At 42.2% G+C, this 23747-nt stretch overlaps 1 protein-coding gene across 1 annotated transcript in view; it reads right to left on the bottom strand.

The window, feature by feature from the left end:
• Nucleotides 1-668: 668 nt before the first annotated feature.
• The window catches only part of ccnjl (cyclin J-like), a 29005-nt gene continuing 5926 nt past the window's right edge, over nt 669-23747 (bottom strand). Inside the window, exons 3-6 of the mRNA XM_020484625.2 lie at nt 22355-22565; nt 5046-5345; nt 3294-3453; nt 669-2645 (exon numbers count right to left, since the gene is read on the bottom strand). Of these exons, the coding sequence (XP_020340214.1) occupies nt 2159-2645; nt 3294-3453; nt 5046-5345; nt 22355-22565 (1158 nt within the window). The 3' untranslated portion in view covers nt 669-2158. The remainder of the gene's footprint in view (nt 2646-3293; nt 3454-5045; nt 5346-22354; nt 22566-23747) is intronic.

A 23747-nucleotide genomic window follows, 5' to 3' on the forward strand; every position in this document is an offset into this window, starting at 1 on the left:
GACGTGCTACCTGTCCCAGACCTGCGGTTTTCAACTCTCTAGAGACAGCAGGAGCGGTAGAGATACTCAATGATCGTATATGAAAAGACAACTGACATTTACTCCTGAGGTGTTGACTTGCTGCACCCTCGACAACCACTGTGATTATTATTATTTGACCCTGCTGGTCATCTATGAACATTTGAACATCTTGGCCATGTTCTGTTATAATCTCCACCCAGCACAGCCAGAAGAGGACTGGCCACCCCTCGTAGCCTGGTTCCTCTCTAGGTTTCTTCCTAGGTTCTGGTCTTTCTAGGGAGTTTTTCCTAGCCACCGTGCTTCTACACCTACATTGCTTGCTGTTTGGGGTTTTAGGCTGGGTTTCTGTACTGCACTTTGTGACATCAGCTGATGTAAGAAGGGCTCTATACATTTGATTGATTGAGCTCTAGGTAGTCTTGGTGGTTCCCCACTTCTTCCATTTAAGAATGATGGAGGCCAATGTGTTCTTGGGGACCTTCAACACTGCAGAAATGTTTTGTTACCCTTCCCCAGATCTGTGCCTTGACACAATCCTGTCTGAGCTCTACGGACAATTCCTTGGACCTCATGGCTTGGTTTTTGCTCTGACATGCATTGTCAACTGTGGGACCTTATATACACAGATGTGTGCCTTACCAAATCATGTCCAATCAAGTTGTTGAAATATCAAGGATGATCAATGGAAACAGGATGCACCCGAGGTCAATTTCCAGTCTCATAGGAAAGGGTTCGAATACTTGTGCAAATAAAGTATTTCAGTTTTTTATTGGATTTTGTTTTTGCTTTGTCATTATGGGGTATTGTGTATAGATCGATTTATTTTTCAATTCATTTTAGAATAAGACTAACGTAACAAAATGTGGACAAAGTCAAGGGTTGTGAATACTTTCCGAATGCACTTTATACAGCTGTTCTATTGCACGTGCAATGGGGGGGGGGGGGGGGGGGGGGTGATGTGGCAGTTTCACCCTTAAGGGTCCCAGCTTTAAAGGTCAACTATACTTTTGTTAATTTTATAGGATAAATGTTTGGTGGCACTCTTTACATCTGATCAAGCATGGTCCATTTTACAGGTACAGTAAATTACAGTAAAACTACACAAATAGCAACCCCCCTGGAGAGTGAGGTAGGACATCAGTAGTAGTATGACCAGATGAGAATGTCAGCGGTACTGAACTACAAGCTATCCTGTACAGAAGCCTTCCCAACGTGATCCTGGTGTCATTAACTGCTCAAGGTCCTTGTGACAAGGACAGCAACAGTAGCTGTTCCAGTGAGGGTTGTGTGACTGTCATGGGTTTCAGTCAGACATACAGATGAAATGGTACCAGTCAGGAGAATTTACATTAACTGAGGAGAAAGCATGGCTTTGCCCCCCTGGGGACTAGCTAGTAAAGCATCACTTCTTCCCCTGTGGTTTGATGTGCTGAGAGGATGGATGTGGCTGTTCCCCTGGGAACCATGGCTCCATCTGCTTCCAGGGGCACCAGAAAGGCAAAACAAGATTGAGACTACTCTACACCAGCCAAGGCCAAAGATGGACCAGAAATCATAGCAAGGCATCTCCTACATTACAATACACACTCTTTTTTCTACTGGGTAAAAACAAAGAAAACACAACATCAAAAAAGAAATTCATTTACACAGCTGTTTAAATACATATTCTTTCAAGTAATACTTCAAACCGTGAAATGATATAATGTAAATAATACCAAGGGACAGACCACTTTCCACTGATCATAAAGTCATAATTTTGTTTAAAGCAGCAGCATTGAAAGATAATAGTATATAAAAAAAACAGCAGTCCCACATTGAGAGAACTGATTTGGAAGCAGGGGCTCCACACAACCACAGTTGATAGCAGAATCACAGTGGCTAAACCAGCCTCACAGTCTCAGTATAGAGCAAGCAGTCACGTGAAGGGAACAGTATGTACTGTATGTAATCAGCTCATCACAAAGTGTCTCATTTCAAATAGGTAGGGCTTTTGTTAGGTCAATATTATGACCTCAGCAACATCTGCATTGACATTGCTTCTTTGTTTTGGTTTCCTTTGTCCCCAGTGGATGAGGTCAGAATGGATGGAGGAAGACACTGACTGCCCCAGGTTCTGTTTGTCCTCCCTCTCCTGGCGTCACCTGTCGAAGCAGCCTGCTGTGTAGGTGTGATGGGAGCCCAGGTAGCCTCCCCCGTACGACAGGGGGAGGCAGTGACGGGGCTCTGCAGCTAGAGCCACTTGCATGGAGATGGGTCCCTGCAGGGGCAGGGAGGAGCGCAGCCCTGAGGCTAAGCTGGGGTAGGAGGAGAAGACTCCCTGAGAAACCGACCCTGAGAGGAGCCCTCTCTGGTGGGCCTGGAGGTAGTCGCGAGACCCGACAGGGCCCAGAGTCTGGGACTCACCTAGCATGTGCAGCTGGGAAAGGGGAGTAGAGTGCTGGGTGAGCTGCTGCTGGTATCCACCTGTCTGGAAGAGCAGCTGCTGAGAGGTAGACAAGGGCTGTTTCATGGTGGAGACAGAGACCGTGGAGGTTGAGGGAAGGGCCTGGGGTTGGAGAGGACTCTGGACAGACAGAGAGTTGGACTTGGATTTGTTGGCTTGTTTCACATCGTTGTCATGGGCACTAGAGGGAGAAAAACAGTGAAAATGACAACTTAATGACGTTTAGCTGATGGACATAAACAACATACAGAGGTAATAACTAAGGGTCAACGCTAATGACAGTATGAAAAAGCTGTAGAACTTCAACCTCAAATTGCATTAAAATGGAGGAAAGGGACATACATGGGAAGCATACAACTACACAGTTTAGAAATGGCAGAGGATAAACTAAGTGTAAGCAGATGTCAGTAAACATGGGGTGTATTCATTAGTCAGATTCCGTAGCAAAATGTTTTGCCTGTTCAGGGCTCCAGACTAACATTTTCCCAACTTCTGCAGTTGGTGGCACCCAACAACAAAAAGTTTGAGCAGCGTCACACAACAGAATACATTTTAGTCATCATCATGTAAAGTCATTATAAAGTAATTCACAATAGATGACATATAGAATGTCAAAACAGGACTCCAGAACTTTCAGAATGTTTTGTTTAATAGAGATGAATTGGCCTTCCTCTTTATGTGCACAAATATTATACATAGCCCTAATTCAATTGGTGCTTCTTCACTACCTGATGAAGTGTAAACTCAAAACAGATGAGTCGGAATCCGACTAATGACCAGATTAATGTGTGTGTACAGCACATTATGTAAAGCAGTAGTGGAGTCTTACAGCAGCATGAGCTCGATGCACGGGGTGAGGGACTCCCAGGAGTATCCGGTGAGCAGGTGGAGAACGGTGGTCCAGCTTGGGGTGATCTGGAGACAGATGCGGGACGCCGCAATGCAGGCTGCCGCCACCTGGGACGGTCGGAAGCCGAGGAAGGCATGGTCTGAGACGCACAAACACAGAGATCATCAGTCTCACTCATTTACTCAACAACGAATGGCCCCACCATAGAGAGCAACTGTCTTGCCCATTAGACCACCCACTGCAGTCACTTTATGGACTTCCATTCTTGGGCACTCCTAATCAGGGCTGTTGCGGTGACCGTATTGTGATGATCAATTTGAGGAAAGAAGTTCAACAACAGGTTGAAACTGAGTGGAAAAACATGGTCGATGTGGATGTTGTTTCAAAGCCTAACACAACGAAATGGACAGCGCTTTCTAAGGTGATGATTCATTCAAACACCCAGATGTATATTAAAGCTTATGCATAGGCCTATATATGAGCCCAAGCCCGAACAAAAAAACTGAATTAAAATATTGATTGTGCCATTATACCCTACATAGCCTACCGCATACTACGCATATTACACATGGCAGAAAAACATACAACTGATGTGTCTTTGGTAAATAATTGGTCTAGCTAGCCTATACGAGCACACAAAGGGCCTGTCAAACGTTTAATGAAATATGTTGTGAAAAGATGTTACTATCGATGTTCCCGAACATATTTCACTTGGTTTCCCAAATTAAGCTCTGGGTAGCTGCAGGAACAGGGTTGGAGAGCCCATGGCATACAGAGTTTGGGTGAAATATCATCTGTCGCGCAGTGAGAGAGTGCTCCTCAAAACAGTGGATGATGCATGGAGTGAAATGTTTTCTTATAAGCCCAGACATTTCTATAATCCTGTGTGAAAGCAGAGTTTTGATGGTTCCCACAAAAAATTGGAGGATCCCAGTTGCTACTATACGTATTTCTCAGCTTTATTTTTTTATTTTTTGCATATTAGTAAAGACAAGATTAAATTGAGAATAGTCTGACAGGTGAAAATATGATCACTTAATGAGAGAACAGTGTGTGAAGCCTGAGGCAAGGAACACAGCTCTTTTTTTTTTTTTTTTTGCCGACTTTCTCAAATCATCAACATCCTACAGTCGCATCATGCAGCCCATATACGTTTTGATTTCGAAGGCATTCTAAGGGATCTATCATTCACAACTGAAGTTGCCAAATAACTCTAAAATCTAGGGTATCGGACCCGTTTCGAATGATCACTTTTACGCTCAACATAGCCACTTCATATGCACCCTCACTCCGAAATTGGAAAAATATCCTTTCTATTTTATTCAGCTAAGTTCAATTATATTCTTCTTACTATAAAATCATATAAAGTCATGGAACGGGACTTGTAAGTATATCTTGTCAGCTAAATGAACACAACATTGAGCATTGCCAGATAACATAGGCCTACAGTAGGCCAACTCTTATTCTATTCTTCAATACATTTGCTTCGTATCATAATGTTCTTTCAGATCTGCCTAAAACAAATAATGGATTTAATGTGAGGGTGTATATTGAATTGATATATACTTTTTTTTAAATGTGGATATTCCAACGGTGCACAGCAGTGGCTTGTATACGTGGAAATGCTAAACATGTCTGTTAATTAACGGTCAACAACCGTGAGACCGGCAGTCTTTTGCATGACAATAACCAGCGGACAAAATGTCATGACTGCCACAATCTCATCCTCACCTTGCAGTGAGACTTCCAGGAAGTAGTGTGTGTACTTGTCCATGAAGGCTTTGGTCTTACTGAGGGAGGAGAGGGGCCAGCCGTTGTGCAGTTCTCCCTCCTGTACAGCGGCATGGAGGTAGTAGTCTATGAAGTGTGCAGGCGTGGGCATACACAGGTTCCAGCCAAACGTCTCTAAGAGGAGCAGCTCCATCTTTACCAGGTCCTTCCTGCTCAGTGACAGGTTCAGGCTACACATGAAGCCCAGAGAGTTTAGCTGCTCCAGCTTTGGTACACGGTCCTCCTTCTCTTCAAACTTACCTGGAGGGGAGATGGTGTTACGGTGAGTGAAAATTGAACACATTTTGTAGATGGAGTGAATTTGTTTGTGAAGAGTGCTTATAGATGTATAATTCATAACTTATAATAAAACTGGGTTTTTCGAGGCCTAAATGTTGATTGGTTGAAAGCCGTAGTATAATCAGACCGTATATTATGGGTATTTTTACTGCTCTAACTACATTGGTAAGCAGTTTCCAATAGCAATAAGGCACCTCCGGGATTTGCGGTATATTGTCAACATTCACCGGCTAAGGGCAGTATCCAGGCACTCTGCGTTGCGTCGTACGTAAGAACAGCCCTTAGCCGTGGTATATTGGACAAATACTACATCCCCTCGAGCCTTATTGCTTAAATAATACACATTCTATTCAAACAAAAATAAGCATGCCTCATTAAAAGCATGCCCCAATGTAGAACTAAGAACAGATATAGCCCTTGGTTCACTCCAGACTTGACTGCCCTTGACCAGCACAAAATCATCCTGTGGCGTTCTGCATTAGCATCGAATAACTCCCGCGATATGCAACTTTTCAGGGAAGTCAGAAACCAATATACTCAGACAGTTAGGAAAGCTAAGGCTAGATTTTTCAAACAGAAATTTGCATCCTGTAGGAATAATTCCAAAAAGTTGAGACACTAAAGTCCATGGAGAACAAGAGCACCTCCTCCCAGCTGCCCACTGCACTGAGGCTACGAAACACGGTCTCCACCGATAAATCTACGATAATCGATCATTTCAATAAGCATTTTTCTACCGCTGGCCATGCTTTCCACCTGGCTACCCCTAACCGGGCCAACAGCTCTGCACCCCCCTGCAGCAAGAGGCCTGTAATTTTCATCATAGGTACACATCAACTATGACAGACAAAATGAGAAAATAAAATCCAGAAAATCACATTGTAGGATCTTTAATGAATTTATTTGCAAATTATGATGGAAAATAAGTATACCCTCGTAAAACTGACTATCCTACCGATCCATGATGTCATTTATAAAATAGCCTCCAACACTCTACTCAGAAAACTGGATGTAGTCTATCACAGTGCCATCCGTTTTGTCACCAATGCCCCATATACTACCCACCACTGCGTCCTGTATGCTCTCGTTGGCTGGCCCTCGCTACATATTCGTTGCCAGACCCACTGGCTCCAGGTCATCTATAAGTCTTTGCTAGGTAAAGCCCCACCTTAGCTCACTGGTCACCATAGCAACACCCACCCATAGCACGTGCTCCAGCAGGTATATTTCACTGGTCGTCCCCAAAGCCAGCTCCTTCTTTGGCCGCCTTTCCTTCCAGTTCTCTGCTGCCAATGATTGGAACAATTTGCAAAAATCACTGAAGCTGGAGTCTAATATCTCCCTCTCTAACTTTAAGCGTCAGCTGTCAGAGCAGCTTACTGATCACTGTACCTGTACACAGCCAATCTGTAAATAGCCCACCCAACTATCTCATCCACATTTTATTTATCCTCTTGCACCCCAGTATCTCTACTTGCACATCATCATCTGCACATCTATCACTCCAGTGTTAATGTTCAATTGTAATTATTTCACCTCTATGGCCTATTTATTGCCTTACCTCCCTACATTTGCACACGCTGTACATAGATTTTTCTATTGTGTTATTGACTGTACGGTTTGTTTATGTGCAACTCTGTCTTGTTGTTTTTGATCACACTGCTTTGCTTTATCTTGTCCAGGTCGCAGTTGTAAATGACAACTTAACTGGCCCGCCTGGTTAAATAAAAGGTTAAATAAAATAAATTTATAACGATTTGATACATTTTGTAAATGTGCAAACAAGACATTCCTATATGGTCTAGCGACAAATGAACCTTGAATATATGCAATTAACGACTGAGGATTCTACTCCCCCCCCCACTTGGTGTGAAACTGGTCACAGCTAAATCCTCAAGCATCTCCCTCTGGAGTCAGATGCTCCAACAATGCAGGACCCCTGGCTCCTGACCTCTGGAGATCAGGCCTGGGCACTTGCGATGGCTGATGTGCAATTTCGTGCTCTCCGTATTTCAAAGCCATATCAGGTATCTTCATTGTAAAACAGTGTGCATGGAGCTCAATAAAAAAATTATAATTGAGAAATACAAATTATACCCACGGAAAGCAGAGACTTCTCTTTAATATGGAAAAGTAGTTCCAAAGTAGTTTTTTCCCCGCAATTGCATTTTGAAATATTATACACAAGGGGGAAGAGCGTAAGAGGCTCGCTCATTACATCAGCCTGGCCTAGCAAAAAAAAAAAAAGAAGTCAGGTAAAGCATCAGGAAAGACACCTTTATTACAGGAATCATGATGCTAAAAAATATATGTCATTGACAACGGAGGACTACTTCAGCAGCATACTACCCTGCATCCTACTGCTGGCTTGCTTCTGAAGCTAAGCAGGGTTGGTCCTGGTTGGTCCCTGGATGGAGACCAGATGCTGCTGGAAGTGGTGTTGGAGGGCCAATAGGAGGCACCCTTTCCTTTGGTCTAAAAGACAAATATCCCAATGCTCCAAGGCAGTGATTGGGGACATTGCCCTGCGTATGGGTGCCGTCTTTTGGATGGGATGTTAAACGGATGTCCTGGCTAAATTCCCAATCTGGCACTCATACCATCATGGCCACCTAATCATCCCCAGTTTACAATTGTCTCATTCATCCCCCTCCTCTTCCCTGCCACTATTCCCCAGGTCGTTGCTATAAATGAGAATGTGTTCTCAGTCAACTTACTTGATTAAATAAAATTATATATATATATATATATTTCTTCTCTCCCACTTGTCCCTTTCACTGGGTGGTCACAGCTAAATCCTCATGTATCTCCCCCTGGAGCCAGATGCTCCAACAATGCAGACCCCTGGCCCCTGACCTCTGGAGATCAGTCCTGGGCACTCAGGCAGAGGCCCCCTCCTCAGATCAGTGGAGGGTGTGTGTGTTTTCAAAAAGGGGTCAAATAATTGCCCCACTTTTCCTTATTTAGCCATTAAACATTCCAGTGTAATGCAAATATTTCAACCCAGAAACATTCACCTGAAAAAGGCCCAGCAGTACGTACTTTCTTTCTTTGAGGGAAAGAGGGATTTACAAGTAGGGTCTTCTTGATGGGGAACGACCAATGGATGAGTTTCCCTGCGGTTCCTGCTTTTTTGTTACACATCAATGAGCTTATATCAGTGCCTTCAGGAAAGTATTCATACCCCTTGACTTATTCCACATTTTTGTTGTGTTGCAGCCTCGATTCATAATGGGATTAAATCTTTTTTCCCCTTCCTCACTACACACAATAGTGAGGAAGATTAAAACATGTGTTTTTAGACATGTATTGCAAATTATATACATAAACATTTCATTTACATAAGTATTCACACCACTGAGTCTACACATGTTAGAATCTCCTTTGGCAGTGATTACAGCTGTGAGTCTTTCTGGGAGCTTTGCACACCTGTATTGTGCAATATTTGCACATTATTTTTTTTTTAATTCTTCAAGCTCTGTCAAGTTGGTTGTTGATCATTGCTAGACAGCCATTTTCAAGTCTTGCCATAGATTTAAGATTGATTTAAGTCAAAACTGTAACTCGGCCACTCAGAAACATTCAATGTCATCTTGTTTAGCAACTCCAGTGTATATTTGGCCTTGTGTTTTAAGTTATTGTCCTGCTGAAAAGGTGAATTTGTCTCCCAGTGTCTGTTGAATAGCAGACTGAACCAGGTTTTCCTCTAGGATTTAGGCTGTGCTCAGCTCTATTCCATACATTTTTATCCTAAAATCAACTCCCTAGTCCTTGCCGATGAAAAGCATACCCATTACATGATGCACCCACCACCATGCGTGAAAATATAAAGAGTGGTACTCAGGGATGTGTTGTATTTGCCCCAAACTCACTGTTTCCAGGACATAAAGTTAATTTCTTTGCAGTATTACTTCAGTGCCTTTTTGCAAGCAGGGTTTGGAACATTTGTATTCTGTACAGGCTTCCTTCTCTCCACTCTGTCAATTAGGTTAGTATTTTGGAGTTACTACAATGTTGTTGATCCATCCTCAGTTATCACAGCCATTAAACTCTGTAACCGTTTTTAAAAAGTCACCATTGGCCTTATGGTGAAATCCCTGAGTGGTTTCCATCCTCTCCAGCGACTGAGTTAGGAAGGACACTTGTATCTTTGTAGTGACAGTGTTTATTGATAAACCACCAAAAATGTAATTAATAATGTCACCATGCTCAAAGGGATATTCAATGTCTGCATTTTTATATTTTTACCCTTCTAACAATAGGTGCCCTTCTTTGCGAGGCATTGGAAAACCTCACTGGTCTTTTCGGTTTCAAATTCACTGCTCGACTGAGGGACCTTACAATTATCTGTATGTGTGGAGTACAGGGATGAGGTAGTCATTCAAAAATCATGTTAAACACTATTATTGAACACAGAGTGAGTCAATGGAATTTATTATGTGACTTGTTAAGCACATTTTCACTCATTAACCTATTTAGGCTTGCCATAACAAAGGGGCTTAATACTTATTGACATTTCATTTTAGCTTTTCATTTGTAAAAAAACACACATATATATATATATATATATATATATATATATATATATATATATATATATATATATATATATATATATATATATATATATATTATTATTATTAATTATTCATAATGATACAAGAGAGACTCAAAATCACCAACTTGGGTGAAGGCGAAGACCAAGAAGGCAGAATCCCTTTCCTTAAATGTATCCATAGTGGAAGTCAAATTTCCTTTATTAATGTGTACTGATTCACTGAACAGCATATTGTTAAAATTAACTCAATTCCATCGTTTTTTTGGGACAGACATGAATGCTATTTTGGACATGCAAGACAAATCTAATAAGACCAACAACAAGCCACACACGCAACCAAGGTTCTCCAGCATATAACCTAGCGCATAATCCGAGCGCATAATCCGAAAGCAAGAGAGTTCACTTTCTACTCAAACAAGCAGAAAACATTCTCCTCAATCGATTTCATACTATTATCTACAACTCTACTTTCCTTAATCAAGAAAATAGAAATTCGATATATGGTGTTTTGACGTTTCATTACTACAAAATCATACATTCTGTGATCAATTAGAAATTTAAACTAAATTAATTCATCAATAAAAATTCAGTCGATGACCCCCGGATTCTATGGGATGCAACCAAAGGTTTGATTAAAAATAATACAACTGCATTTTCATCTGGGTTGAATAAATCACAATTAAAAAGGTGTCAGAATTGGAAATGTTGTTCACTGCATTAGTGTTTTCAACAAACACTTTTCATTCCAGGTAGCTATTACTCTTTCCAAAGTCAAGACAGAACATCATTTATTGATAAGACAGAGAGCAGAATTTGCCAACCATCGAGTAAGACTTCCATGGTAATCAATCGTCTTTGTCGTTTACTGGCCAACAAGGTACGCAGTAATGATCAATTAGCTGATTTAGCAGAAATTACATCTGAAAGAGAGGAGTTACTATCAGAACCCAAATTAATCTGATTATAAAGAACTGTACACCTCTGATAGTAAATCAACATCAAAACCAGACTAAGAACTTCATCTCTCAACAGAAGCCACCTCGCTGGGAGCCCAAATCTCTCTCAATGAACTCAAAAGAGCATTGGAGAGCATAACTAAAATGGGATGGGATGGGTATTCCTCCTATTTAAAGATTTGGAATCAATTAAGTGTACGGTTGCTCGAAATGATTAACAGAGCCATTCACAAAGGTTAATTTGGGGGGAAGAGATCATTACATGCAGAAGATATTTTACTATATCTAAAACACATTGATGATCATAGAAAAATTCAACGACATCTCAAGTTATAAAATGAATCTAACCAAATCAGCCCTACTGCTTCAAGACCCTGAGTGAGGACTCCATCTCTACTTATGAAATCCCAATTGTTCCCATTTTAAATACTTTGTAGTAGATATTAGTAGAATAGTAGTAGTAGAATATTTCCTCCCTTAGAAAAAACCATTGGCACAAACTTTAACAGAACGCTCAAATCAATTAAATCCGATCTCATTAGATGGAATAATATCCCAGTAAGATTATGTGGGCAGTTGAGCGGTCGGAAATCCTGCTCATCGAGCGGTAGGGCCGGGGCTCCACGTCCTTTTCAACCGCTCAGCACTCACAGGAAAAACATATTGACGCTCCATTCATTAAAATCACAATTTAACAAACAACCATCTATTTTTGTGACTACCTGGACCTACCATTTGGTTTTTAAGTATTGAAACTAAACCATATGATATGAATGAAAAGTATTTGAATAAAACACGAGAAGGTGAAGGTAAGAAGCGCTCATCATTTCAAACACGTCACATTAAACAGCATATAAAAACTCAAAATAGGTCAGGAGCCTAAGAAGGAACAGAAATGAATTATTTAGGCTATATTATTGAGGCTATAGCCTACAAAGAAATACATTGTGAAGCATTCGCGAGTGTGACACACTAGGCTGGTAGGAAGTCAGGGACATTAAGCGCTCAGCATTTAAACAACATTTAGTTGTATTCAATCATTAGTCTATAAATTGTGTATATAGGCTGGGATTAACGTAAAATGCCTTATTAAACTCAGTCTACAGTGCCTTTGAATTTATTTTGAGAAATGAATTCAGGCTCATGTGATGGTGTCTGGGGGGCAGGCCAGCAGCGGAGAATATCCTCTCCATGCTTGCAGAGCCACCGGGGATGCTAATCGCAAAGCAGTGCGATCAAAAACAACACAGAGTTACACATGGGATAAACAAACATACAGTCAATCACACAATAGAAAAGTATATATACAGTGTGTGCAAATGTAGTAAGATTAGGGAGTTAAGGCAATAAATAGGCCATAGAGGTGAAAAAAATACAATTTAGCATTAACACTAGAGTGATAGATGTGCAGATGATGTGCAAGTAGAGACACTGGTGTAAAAGAGCAAAAATAAATAACAATATAGGGATGAGGTAGTTGGGTGGGCTTTTTAGAAGATGGGCTGTGTACAGGTGCAGTGATCGGTAAGCTGCTCTGACAGCTGACACTTATAGTTAGAGAGGGAGATATGAGTCTCCAGCTTCAGTGATTTTTGAAATTCGTCCCTGTCATTGGCAGCAGAGAACTGGAAAGAAAGGCGGCCAAAGAAGGAGCTGGCTTTGGGGACGACCAGTGAAATATACCTGCTGGAGTGTGTGCTATGGGTGGGTGTTGCTATGGTGACCAGTGAGCTGAGATAAGGTGGGGCTTAACCTAGCAAAGACTTGCTGACCTGGAGCCAGTGGGTTTAGCGGCGAATATGAAGTCAGGGCCAGCCAACGAGAGCATACAGATCGCAGTTGTAGGTAGTATATGGGGCATTGGTGAAAAACTGGATGTCACTGTGATTTGCTGAGTAGAGTGCTGGAAGCTATTTTGTAAATGACATCACCGAAGTCAAGGATAAGCAGGATAGTCAGTTTTACGAGGGTATGTTTGGCAGCATGAGTGAAGGAGGCTTTGTTGCGAAATAGGAAGCAGATCCGAGGTTTAATTCTGGATTGGAGGTGCTTAATGTGAGTCTGGAAGGAGAGTTTACAGTCTATCCAGACACCTAGGTATTTGTAGATGTCCACATATTCTAAGTCAGAACCGTGCAGAGTAGTGATGCTAGACAGGTGGGAGGGTGCTGCAAGTAATCGGTTGAAGAGCATGCATTTAGTTTTACTAGCATTTAAGAGCAGTTGGAGGCCACGGAAGGAGTGTTGTATGGCATTGAAGCTCCCCTGGAGGTTTGTTAACACAGTGTCGAAAGAAGGGCAAGAAGAATACAGAATGGTGTCGTCTTCATAGAGGTGGATCAGAGAATCACAAGCAGCAAAAGCGACATCATTGAAAAATACAGAGAAAAGAGTCGGCCCGAGAATTTAACTCTGTGGCACCCCCATGTAGACTGCCAGAGGTCTGGACAAGAGGCCCTCCAATTTGACACACTGAACTATCTGAGAAGTAGTTGGTGAACCAGGCGAGGCAGTCATTTGAGAAACCAAGGCTATTGAGTCTGCCGATAAGAATGCGGTGATTGACAGAGTTAATCGATGGTGGTTATGATATCGTTTAGGACCTTGAACGTGGCTGAGGTGCACCCATGACCAGCTCGGAAACTAGATTGCATAGCGGAGAAGGTACGGTGGGATTTGAAATGGTCGGTGATCTGTTTGTTAACTTGGCTTTCGAAGACTTTAGAAAAGGCAGGGCAGGATGGATATAGGTCTATAACAGTTTGGGTCTAGAGTTTCTCTTTGAAGAGGGGGATGACAGCGGCAGCTTTCCAATCTTTGGGGATCTCAGACGATACGAAAGCGAGGTTGAACAGGATAGTAATAGGGGTTGCAATAATTTTAGAAAGAGAGGGTCCAGATCTTGCAGCTCTTTCAGAACATCAGCTATCTGGATTTGGGTGAAGGAGAAGCGGGGGGGGGGGGGGGCTTGGGGAAGTTGCTGCAGGGGGGTGCAGAGTTGTTGGCCGGGTTAGGGGTAGCCAGGTGGAAAGCATGGCCAGCCGTAGGAAAATGCTTATTGAAAATATCGATTATCGTAAATTTATTGGTGGCGACAGTGTTTCTTAGCCTCAGTGCAGTGGGCAGCTGGGAGGAGGTGCTCCAAAACCTTTTGGAAATTGTGCTACAGGATGCAAATCTCTGTTTGAAAAAGCTAACCTTTGCTTTCCTAACTGACTGTGTATATTGGTTCCTAACTTCCCTGATAGTTGCATATCGCGGGGACTATTCGATGCTAATGCAGTACGCCACAGGATGTTTTTGTACTGGTCAAGGGCAGTCAAGTCTGGAGTGAAGTCGGAAGTTGACATACATTTAGGTTGGAGTCATTAAAACTAGTTTTTCAACCACTCCACAAATTTCTTGTTAAAACTTCTCTAGGGTAGGGGGCACTATTTTCACCTCTGGTGAAATTAGGGAAATCAGTCTGAATGACTGTATCCTAAAGTGTCACAGAGCTTTTTCATGTCCAATCCCGAGAGTGCGCCTTTCTTGTTTACCTTTTATGTTGTCAACGTTATTGTCCGGTTTAAATATTATCGATTATTTAGGCTAAAAACAACCTGAGGATTGAATATAAACATCGTTTGACATGTTTCTATGAACTTTACAGATACAATTGGGATTTTTGTCTGCCTGCTGTGACTGCGTTAGAGCCTGTGGATTACTGAAGAAAACGTGCGAACAAAACAGAGGTTTTTGGATATAAAGAGAGACTTTATCTAACAAACGTTCTGAAATCTGACACCGTGGTTGGATTCACAAGAAGTTCATCTTTAAACCTATGTATAACACTTGTATGTTTTCTGAATTTTTATAATCAGTATTTCTGTTTCTGAAATTGGCGCTCTGCAATTTCCCTGAATATTGGTCAGGTGGGACGTACTGTCCCACGTACCCTAGAGAGGTTTTAACAAACTATAGTTTTGGCAAGTCGGTTTGGACATCTACTTTGTGCATGACAAGTCAGTTTCCCAACAATTGTTTACAGGCAGATTATTTCACTTATAATTCACTGTATCACAATTCCAGTGGGTCAGAAGTTTACATACACTAAATTGACTGTGCCTTTAAACAGCTTGGAAAATTCAAGAAAATTATGTCATGGCTTTAGAAGCTTCTAATAGGTTTATTGACATCATTTGAGTCAATTTGAGGTGTACATGTAGATGTATTTCAAGGCCTACCTTCAAACTCAGTGCCTCTTATCTTGACATCATGGGAAAATCTAAATTAATTTTTACAGACCTCCACAAGTCTTGATCATCCTTGTGAGCAATTTCCAAACGCCTGAAGGTACCATGTTCATCTGTACAAACAATAGTATGCAAGTATAAACACCATGGGACCACGCAGCCGTCATACCGCTCAGGAAGGAGACGCGTTCTGTCTCCTAGAGATTAACGTACTTTGGTGCGAAAAGTGCAAATCAATCCCAGAACAGCAGCAAAGGACATTTTGAAGATGCTGGAGTATACAGGTACAAAAGTATCTAAAAGTATCTACAGTAAAACGGGTCCCATATCGACATAACCTGAAAAGCCGCTCAGCAAGGAAGAAGCCACTGCTCCAAAACCACCATAAAAAAAGCTAGGCTACGGTTTGCAACTGCACATGAGGACAACGTTTAAAAAAAAATGTCCTCTGGTCTGATGAAACAAAAATAGAACTGTTTGGCCATAATGACCATTGCTATGTTTGGAGGAAAAAGGGGGAGGCTTGCAAACCAAAGAACAACATCCCAACTGTGAAGCACGGGGGTGGCAGAATCATGTTGTGGGGGTGATTTGACGCAGGAGGGGCTGGTGCACTTCACAAAATAGATGGCATCATGAGGTAGGAAAAATAAGGTGATATATTGAAGCAACATCTCAAAACATCAGTCAGGAAGTTAAAGCTTGGTCTCAAATGGGTCTTCCAAATGGACAATGATCCCAAGCAGACTTAAAAAGTTGTGGCAAAATGGCTTAAGGACAACAAAGTCAAGATATTGGAGTGGCAATCACAAAGCCCGGACCTAAATCATATAGAAGATTTGTGGGCAGAACTGAAAAAGTGTGTGAGCAAGGAGGCCTACAAACCTGACTCAGTTACACCAGCTCTGTCAGGAGGAATGGGCCAAAATTCACCCAACTTATTGTTGGAAGCTTGTAGAAAGCTACCCAAAACGTTTGACCCAAGTTAAACAATTTAAAAGGCAATGCTACCAAATATTAATTGAGTGGATTTAAACTTCTGACCCACTGGGAATGAGATGAAATAAATAAAAGCTGAAATAAATCACTCTCCACCACTATTCTGACATTTCACATTCTTAAAATAAAGAGGTGATCCTAACTGACCTAAAACAGGGAATTTGTACTTGGATTAAATGTCAGGAATTGTGGAAAAACTGAGTTTAAATGTATTTGACTAAGGTGTATGTAAACTTCCAACTTCAACTGTATATCTGTTCTTAGTTCTACATTTTTTGAATGGGGCATGCTTATTTAAGATGGTGAGGAAAGCACTTTTAAAGAATAACCAGGCATCTTCTACTGACAGGATGATGTCAATATCCTTCCAGGATACCCGGGCCAGGTCGATTAGAAAGGACTGCTCGCTGAAGTGTTTTAGGGAGCGTTTGACAGTGATGAGGGGTGGTCGTTTGACAGTGGACCCATTACGGATGCAGGCAATGAGGCAGTGATCGCTGAGATCCTGGTTGAAGACAGCAGAGGTGTATTTAGAGGGCAGGTTTGTCAAGATGATATCTATGAGGGTGCCCGTATTTACGGATCTAGGGTTGTACCTGGTAGGTTCCTTAATAATTTGTATGAGATTGATGGCATCTAGATTAGATTGTAGGATGTCCGGGGTGTTAAGCATATCCCAGTTTAGGTCATCTAACAGTACGAACTCTGAAGATAAATGGGGGGCAATCAATTGACATATGGAGTCCATGGCACAGCTGGGGCCTGAGGGGGGGTCTATAACAAGCGGCAACTGTGAGAGACTTATTTCTGGAATGGTGGAGTTATAAAAGTAGAAGCTTGAACTGTTTGGGCACAGACCTGGATAGCATGACAGAACTCAGCAGACTATATCTGCAGAAGATTGTGACTCCACCCCCTTTGGCAGTTCTATCTTGGCGGAAACGTTTGTAGTTGGGGATGGAAATTTCCGAATTTTTGGTGGCCTTCCTAAGCCAGGATTCAGACACGGCTAGGACAGTATGGTTGGCGGAGTGTACTAAAGCAGTGAATAAAACAAACTTAGGGAGGAGGCTTCTGATGTTAACATGCATGAAACCAAGGCTTTTATGGTTACAGAAGTCAACAAATGATAGCGCCTGGGGAATAGGTGTGGTACTGGGGTCTACAGGGCCTAGGTTAACCTCTACATCACCAGAGGAACAGATGGGTAGGATATGGGTACGGCTAAAGAACTGGTTGTCTAGTGCGTTGGGAACAGAGAATTAAAGGAGCAGATTTCTGGACGTGGTAGAATAGATTCACGGCATAATGTACAGGGTATTGTAGGATGTGAGTACAGTGGAGGAAAACACCCTTATAGGTAGGCCTAAAGGTTTTTAGGAAAAATAACCCAATCAAAACGGAAAGCTCCTTGAAAGTTGGAATATGCCAGGCCTAGATAATAGAACAAAAATGAAGGATTCTTAAGAAATCAGACTTTTTTGTTTATAAATACTTTGCTACAATGACACAGTTAGCTACCCACCTCATTCCTTCCTTTCAGTAAGTGGGCGTAGTAAGTACACCATCATGCTTTCGAGATATGCGTCTTTTCAGATTCCACAATGATTATTTAGTTGTGGACTCCCATCAGCGCACTCCCTCTCTGGCTTTTCATCCTTGTTGGTCATCTTGATTTTGCACCTGTGTGTTTGATCAGTTTCTTAATGGCAATATTTAGCAAACTCCATGACAGTAGCTAAAGCAAGGGGCACACAAGTAGACTACAAATGCATGTTGGGCCGGGCATGCTCTGAGCTCGTGAACTGAGCACTACTGGAGCAAAGAAGGTCTACGCTTCAGCCTTTGGGAATCTCACCCTGCACTCCAGTCAAATTTATGGATGAGCCAGTCATGTTTCAAATGCAATGTAGGCTACAGGATGGTATCTAGCGAAGTGCACAGACAATGCACACAACACTAAATTATTAATCCAACTAGTTAACCATTAGTATTGACATTATAATTAAATCACAATGGATTAGCTAGTTTCCAAGAAACAGCTACCTGTGTTAGCTGCCGAATTAACAGTGTCCTTAGCTAGCTAGCTGTGTGAACACAAAAGAGATTGACTCTTGGCAGTCAAACATTTGACAATCCTACCGGTGTGTCTGAGCTTTTAGATGGCAATAACCTCACTCTATCCCAATTTGCCAGTGAATACAGCTTTATTATTAGAAGTTATAACTTTCAAATTATCGACAGCGAGAATGAATGGTCCTAGTCAAGGAACAATTGAGGCCTGGACAAATATACTTGACTCTGTAAAGAATAATCTCAGCTAAAGCCTACACATACAAATAAACCATTTATAAAGCCCAACACATACATACAGTGGCAAGAAAAAGTATGTGAACCTTTTGAAATTACCTGGATTTCTGCATAAATTAGTCAGAAAATTTGATCTGACCTTCATCTTAGTCACAACAACAGATGAACACAGTGTACTTAAACTAATAACACACAAATTATTGTATTTTTCTTTGTCTATATTGAATACATAATTTAAACATTTCCAGTGTAGGTTGGAAAAAGTATGTGAGCCCCTAGGCTAATGAAAAAAGCTCATTGGAGTCAGGAGTCAGCTGACCTGTGCCCTATAAAAATTAGAATAAATCACAAACTTTGAGTTTGCTATTCACAAGAAGCATTGCCTAATGTGAACCATGCCTCAAACAAAAGATATCTCAGAAGACCTAAGATTAAGAATTGTTGACTTGCATTAAGTTGGAAAGGGGTTGTGGAGAACATCAAAATCTCATCCTAACTGTAAATTATGGTAGAGGGAGCATCATGGTTTGGGGCTGCTTCGCTGCCTCAGGGCCTGGACAGCTTGCTATCATCGGCAGGGTAGCCTAGTGGTTAGAGCGTTGGACTAGTAACCGGAAGGTTGCAAGTTCAAACCCCCGAGGTGACAAGGTACAAATCTGTCATTCTGCCCCTGAACAGGCAGTTAACCCACTGTTCCTAGGCCGTCATTGAAAATAAGAATTTGTTCTTAACTGACTTGCCTAGTTAAATAAAGGTAAAATAAAATAAATAAAATCGATGGAAAAATGAATTCCCAAGTTTATTTACATTTACATTTACATTACATTTACATTTTGCAGGAGAATGTTGGGCTATCTGTGCACCAATTGAAGCTCAACAGAAGAAGGGTGATGCAAAAGGACAATGATGCAAAACACAAAAGTAAATCAACAACAGAATGGCTTCAACAGAAGAAAATACGCCTTCTGGAGGGGCTCAGTTAGAGTCCTGACCTCAACCCGATTTAAAATGCTGTGGCATGACCCGAGAGCGGTTCACACCAGACAGCTTAAGAATATTGCTGAAATGAAACAGTTTCGTAAAGATGAATGGTCCAAAATTCCTCCTGACCGTTGTGCAGGTCTGATTCTCAACTACAGAAAACATTTGATTGAGTTTATTGCTGCCAAAGGAGGGTCAACACATTATTATTTATGTGTACATGGTGTATTCAATAAAGACACGAAAATGTATAATTGTTTGTGTGTTATTAGTTTAAGCAGACAGTGTGTGTCTATTGTTGTGACTTAGACGAAGATCAGATCAAATTATATGACCAATTTATGCAGAAATCCAGGTAATTCCAAAGGGTTCACATACTTTTTCTTGCCACTGTACCTATTTCCAGTGGTGTAAAGCACTTAAATATACTTAAATAGTTTTCTGGGGGTTTTGACCATTTTTACTTCACTACATTCCTAAAAAAAATAATGTACTTTATACTCCATACATTTTCCGTGAAACTCAAAAGTACTCTTTACATATTGAATGCTTATCAAGAGAACATCCCTGGTCATCCCTAATCCCCTCTGATCTGGCGGACTCATTAAACACAAATGCTTCATTTGTAAATTATGTCTGAGTGTTGTAGTGTGCCCCTGGCTATCCATAAATAAACAAAAACATTGTGCTCTCTGGTTTTCTTAATATAAGCACTTTGAAATGATTTATTATTTTACTTTTGATACTTGATATTTAAAACCAAATACTTTTAGACTTTTACCCAAGTTGCATTTTACTGGGTGACTTTCACTTTTACATTTTCTATTAAAGTATCTTTATAAGTATGACAATTGGGTACTTTTTCCCCCACTGCCTATTTTAATCTTTTTAACTTTCTTTGCTTTCAGGACCACAGGGAAGGGGTGGTATGGGGAGGGTTCTCTCTCGTCGCCGGGAGGGGGTGGCTGGTCTGGGGAGTGACTGACGAGCAACCCTAGTTGCTAGGTGGGGTGGGAAACATGGTTTCCGGGGGTTGGATTGAAAAATGTTGGCTGGGTGGGGTTGGGGGAGTGGAAGAAGGAGGAGGTTGGGGGTAGAGGCCCACTTATGTTTTCCTGTTTATACTGAATGTATTATGACTTCAACTCTGTATGCACTTCTTGCAGGTTTTTCTTCTTCTTTTGAGTGGCAGCATGAGTGAGTGGGTACATGTTTTACAAACGTAAAAAAAAAAAAAAAGAATATGTACCTGTACCACCCCCAACATAAAAAAAACCCATAAATAATAATAATTACTTGGTCAACAAAAATGTTGTTTCACTACAATGGCAATTATTCCCCGATATAGACAGTCATAAAGTCTACAACTCCATCAATTCTCTAGAAGTCTCCACAAAGCTCATCACTAAGCTAAGGACCCTGGGACTCAACACCTCCCTCTGCAAGTGGATCCTGGTCTTCCCGACGGGCTGCCCCCAGGGGGTAAGGTTAGGCAACAACACATCTGCCAAGCTGATGCTTAACACGGGGACCCGTCAGGGATGCTGCTTAGTTCCCCCCTGTACTCCCTGTTCACTCACGACTGCATTGCCAAGCACGCCTCCAACACCATCATTAAGTTCGCTGATGACAATGGTGGCAGGCCTGACCACCAAAAACGATGAGACAGCCTATAGGGAGGTCAGAGACATGGCAGTATGGTGCCCGGACAACAACCTCTCCCTCAACATGAACAAGACAAAGGAGATGATCGTGGACTACAGGAAAAGGAGACACACCATTGAGAGCATCCTGACCGGTTGCATCACCGCCTGATATGGCAACTGCTCGGCAGCCGAGGATCTGGGGACCCATGCCAAATCTTTTCAGTCTCCTGAGGGGGAATAGGTGTTGTTGTGCCCTCTTCATGACTTTCTTGGTGTGTTTGGACCATGATAGTTTGTTGGTGATGTGGACGCCCAGTACGTCACTGGGGCCAAGCTTCCTACCATCCAGTACCTATATACTAGGCGGTGTCTGAGGAAGGCCCCTTAAATTGTCAAAGACTTCAGTCACCCAAGTCAGTGTTCACTCTGCTACCCCACTTCAAGAGGTAACCGGAGCACCAAGTCTAGGTCCAAAAGGCTCCTTAACAGCTTTCTACCCCCAAGCCATAAGACTGTTGGACAATTATTAAAATGGCTACCCTAACAATTTGCATTGACACCCCCCCCTTTGTTTTTACACTGCTGCTACTAGCTGTATATTACCTATCCATTGTCCCTTTACCCCTACCTACATGTACAAATTACCTCGACTAACCTGTACCCCCACACATTGACTTGGTACTGGTACCTCCTGTATATAGCCTCATTATTGTGTTACTTTTTACTTTAGATTATTTAGTAAATATTTTCTTCAATGCCGTTTAAAAAAAAATCTAGTTTTGGTTAAGGGCTTGTAAGTAAGTATTTCGGCGCATGTGACATAAAATTTGATTTGATTCTTCTCTCCAACAGCTATAATTACTATGCCGGCAAGGGTTGTGGGTAACGCAGGCCTCATGGTTTGTACATGTGATAAGTTCCCTTGGTGACTGACAGAGGTCTGAGGGACCAGGGGAGGGCATGGCCTCTTAAACACACAGCTGTCACCAAACATGTCTCAGACAAACCACGCAGCTACAGCCACTTAAAGCCCACTATAGGCTGTAGTGCTGCTCACTCTCCCTGCTTTCCTTTCCACAAATAAAAAACATCTGTAGTGGAAAACATTTAAATATACATTTCTGTAAAAGAGCGGGATAAACAACCAAAATCTACTCAAAAAAGGAAGGATATTATAACTGAAGTATCTGAAACTTGTCACTATAATTTGATGCGTACCACAGATACTCCTACTGCTGTTCCATCTTTACCAGATCTATTGTTAGCAGTTCAGTAGCTGACTTACTGGCTAGGAGCAGGCAGGAGAGGGCAATGATGTAGAGCTGGCGGACTGCCACGTCGTAGTGGTCCATGAACAAATCCAGGAGGTAGACGGCCAGGTGGCGAGCCGCTGGGCACAGCTGGTAGCGGTTACTGAGGACAGCCAGCAGGTCAGCAAAGTAACGCCGCATCCCTATCTGAGGAGAGTGGGACTTGTAGGTGGGCAACTTCAGCTCCTGAGGAAAGCAGGTAAATGAGAGGAGACAGGATGAGAGGGAGTAAGGATATTGCAGACTGCAGAGTTGAATTGCGTATACAGACAAAATACAGCACCGTGTCAGGAGGCATATGAGAGCATGTGCAAAGACTCCACTTTCAAATGTCAATCACAGCCAAGAAACTGCCGCCCATTCTTGACCGTGGGCCTAAAATATTGCTCAATAAACTCTGTGAAATACACTACATGACCAAAGGCATGTGGACACACGCTCGTCGAATATCTCATTCTAAAATCATTGGCATTAATATGGAGGTGGTCCCCCCTTTGCTGCTATAACAGCCTCCACTCTTCTGGGAAGGATTTCCACTAGATGTTGGAACTTTGCTGTGGGGACTTGCTTCCATTCAACCACAAGAGCATTAGTGAGGTCGGGCACTGATGTTGGGCGATTAGGCCTGGCTTGCAGTCTGTGTTCCAATTCCTCCCAAAGGTGTTCAATGGTGTTGAGGTCAGGGCTCTATGCAGGCCAGTCAAGTTCTTCCACACCGATCTTGACAAACCATTTCTGTATGGGCCTCGCTTTGTGCACGGGGGCATTGTCAAGCTGAAACAGGAAAGGGTCTTCCCCAAACTGTTGCTACATATATGGAAGCACAGAATTGTCTAGTATGTCATTGTATGCAGTAGCATTAAGATTTCCCTTCACTGGAACTAATGGGCCTAGTCCAAACCATGAAAAACAGCCCCCGACCATTATTCCTCCTTCACCAAACTTTACCGTTGGCATTGGGGCAGGTAGCGTTCTCCTGGCATCCGCCAAACCCAGATCACTCTAGAGAACGCGTTTCCACTGCTCCAGATTCCAACGGCGGCGAGCTTTACACCACTCCAGCTGACGCTTGGCATTGCGCATGGTGATCTTCGGCTTCTGTGCGGATGCTCGGCAATGGAATCCCATTTCATGAAGCTCCCCACAAACAATTCTTGTTCTGATGTTGCTTCCAGGGGAAGTTTGGAAAGCGGTAGTGTTGCAACCGAGGACAGACATTTTACGCACTATGCACTCCCATTCTGTGAGCTTGTGTGGCCTACCGCTTCGCAGCTGAGCCATTACTGCTCCTAGACGTTTCCACTTCACAATAACAGCACTTACAGTTGACCGGGTCAGCTCTAGCAGGGCAGACATTTGACAAACTGA

Source organism: Oncorhynchus kisutch, linkage group LG6, assembly GCF_002021735.2.
Source record: "Oncorhynchus kisutch isolate 150728-3 linkage group LG6, Okis_V2, whole genome shotgun sequence".
Lineage (NCBI taxonomy): Eukaryota > Metazoa > Chordata > Actinopteri > Salmoniformes > Salmonidae > Oncorhynchus > Oncorhynchus kisutch.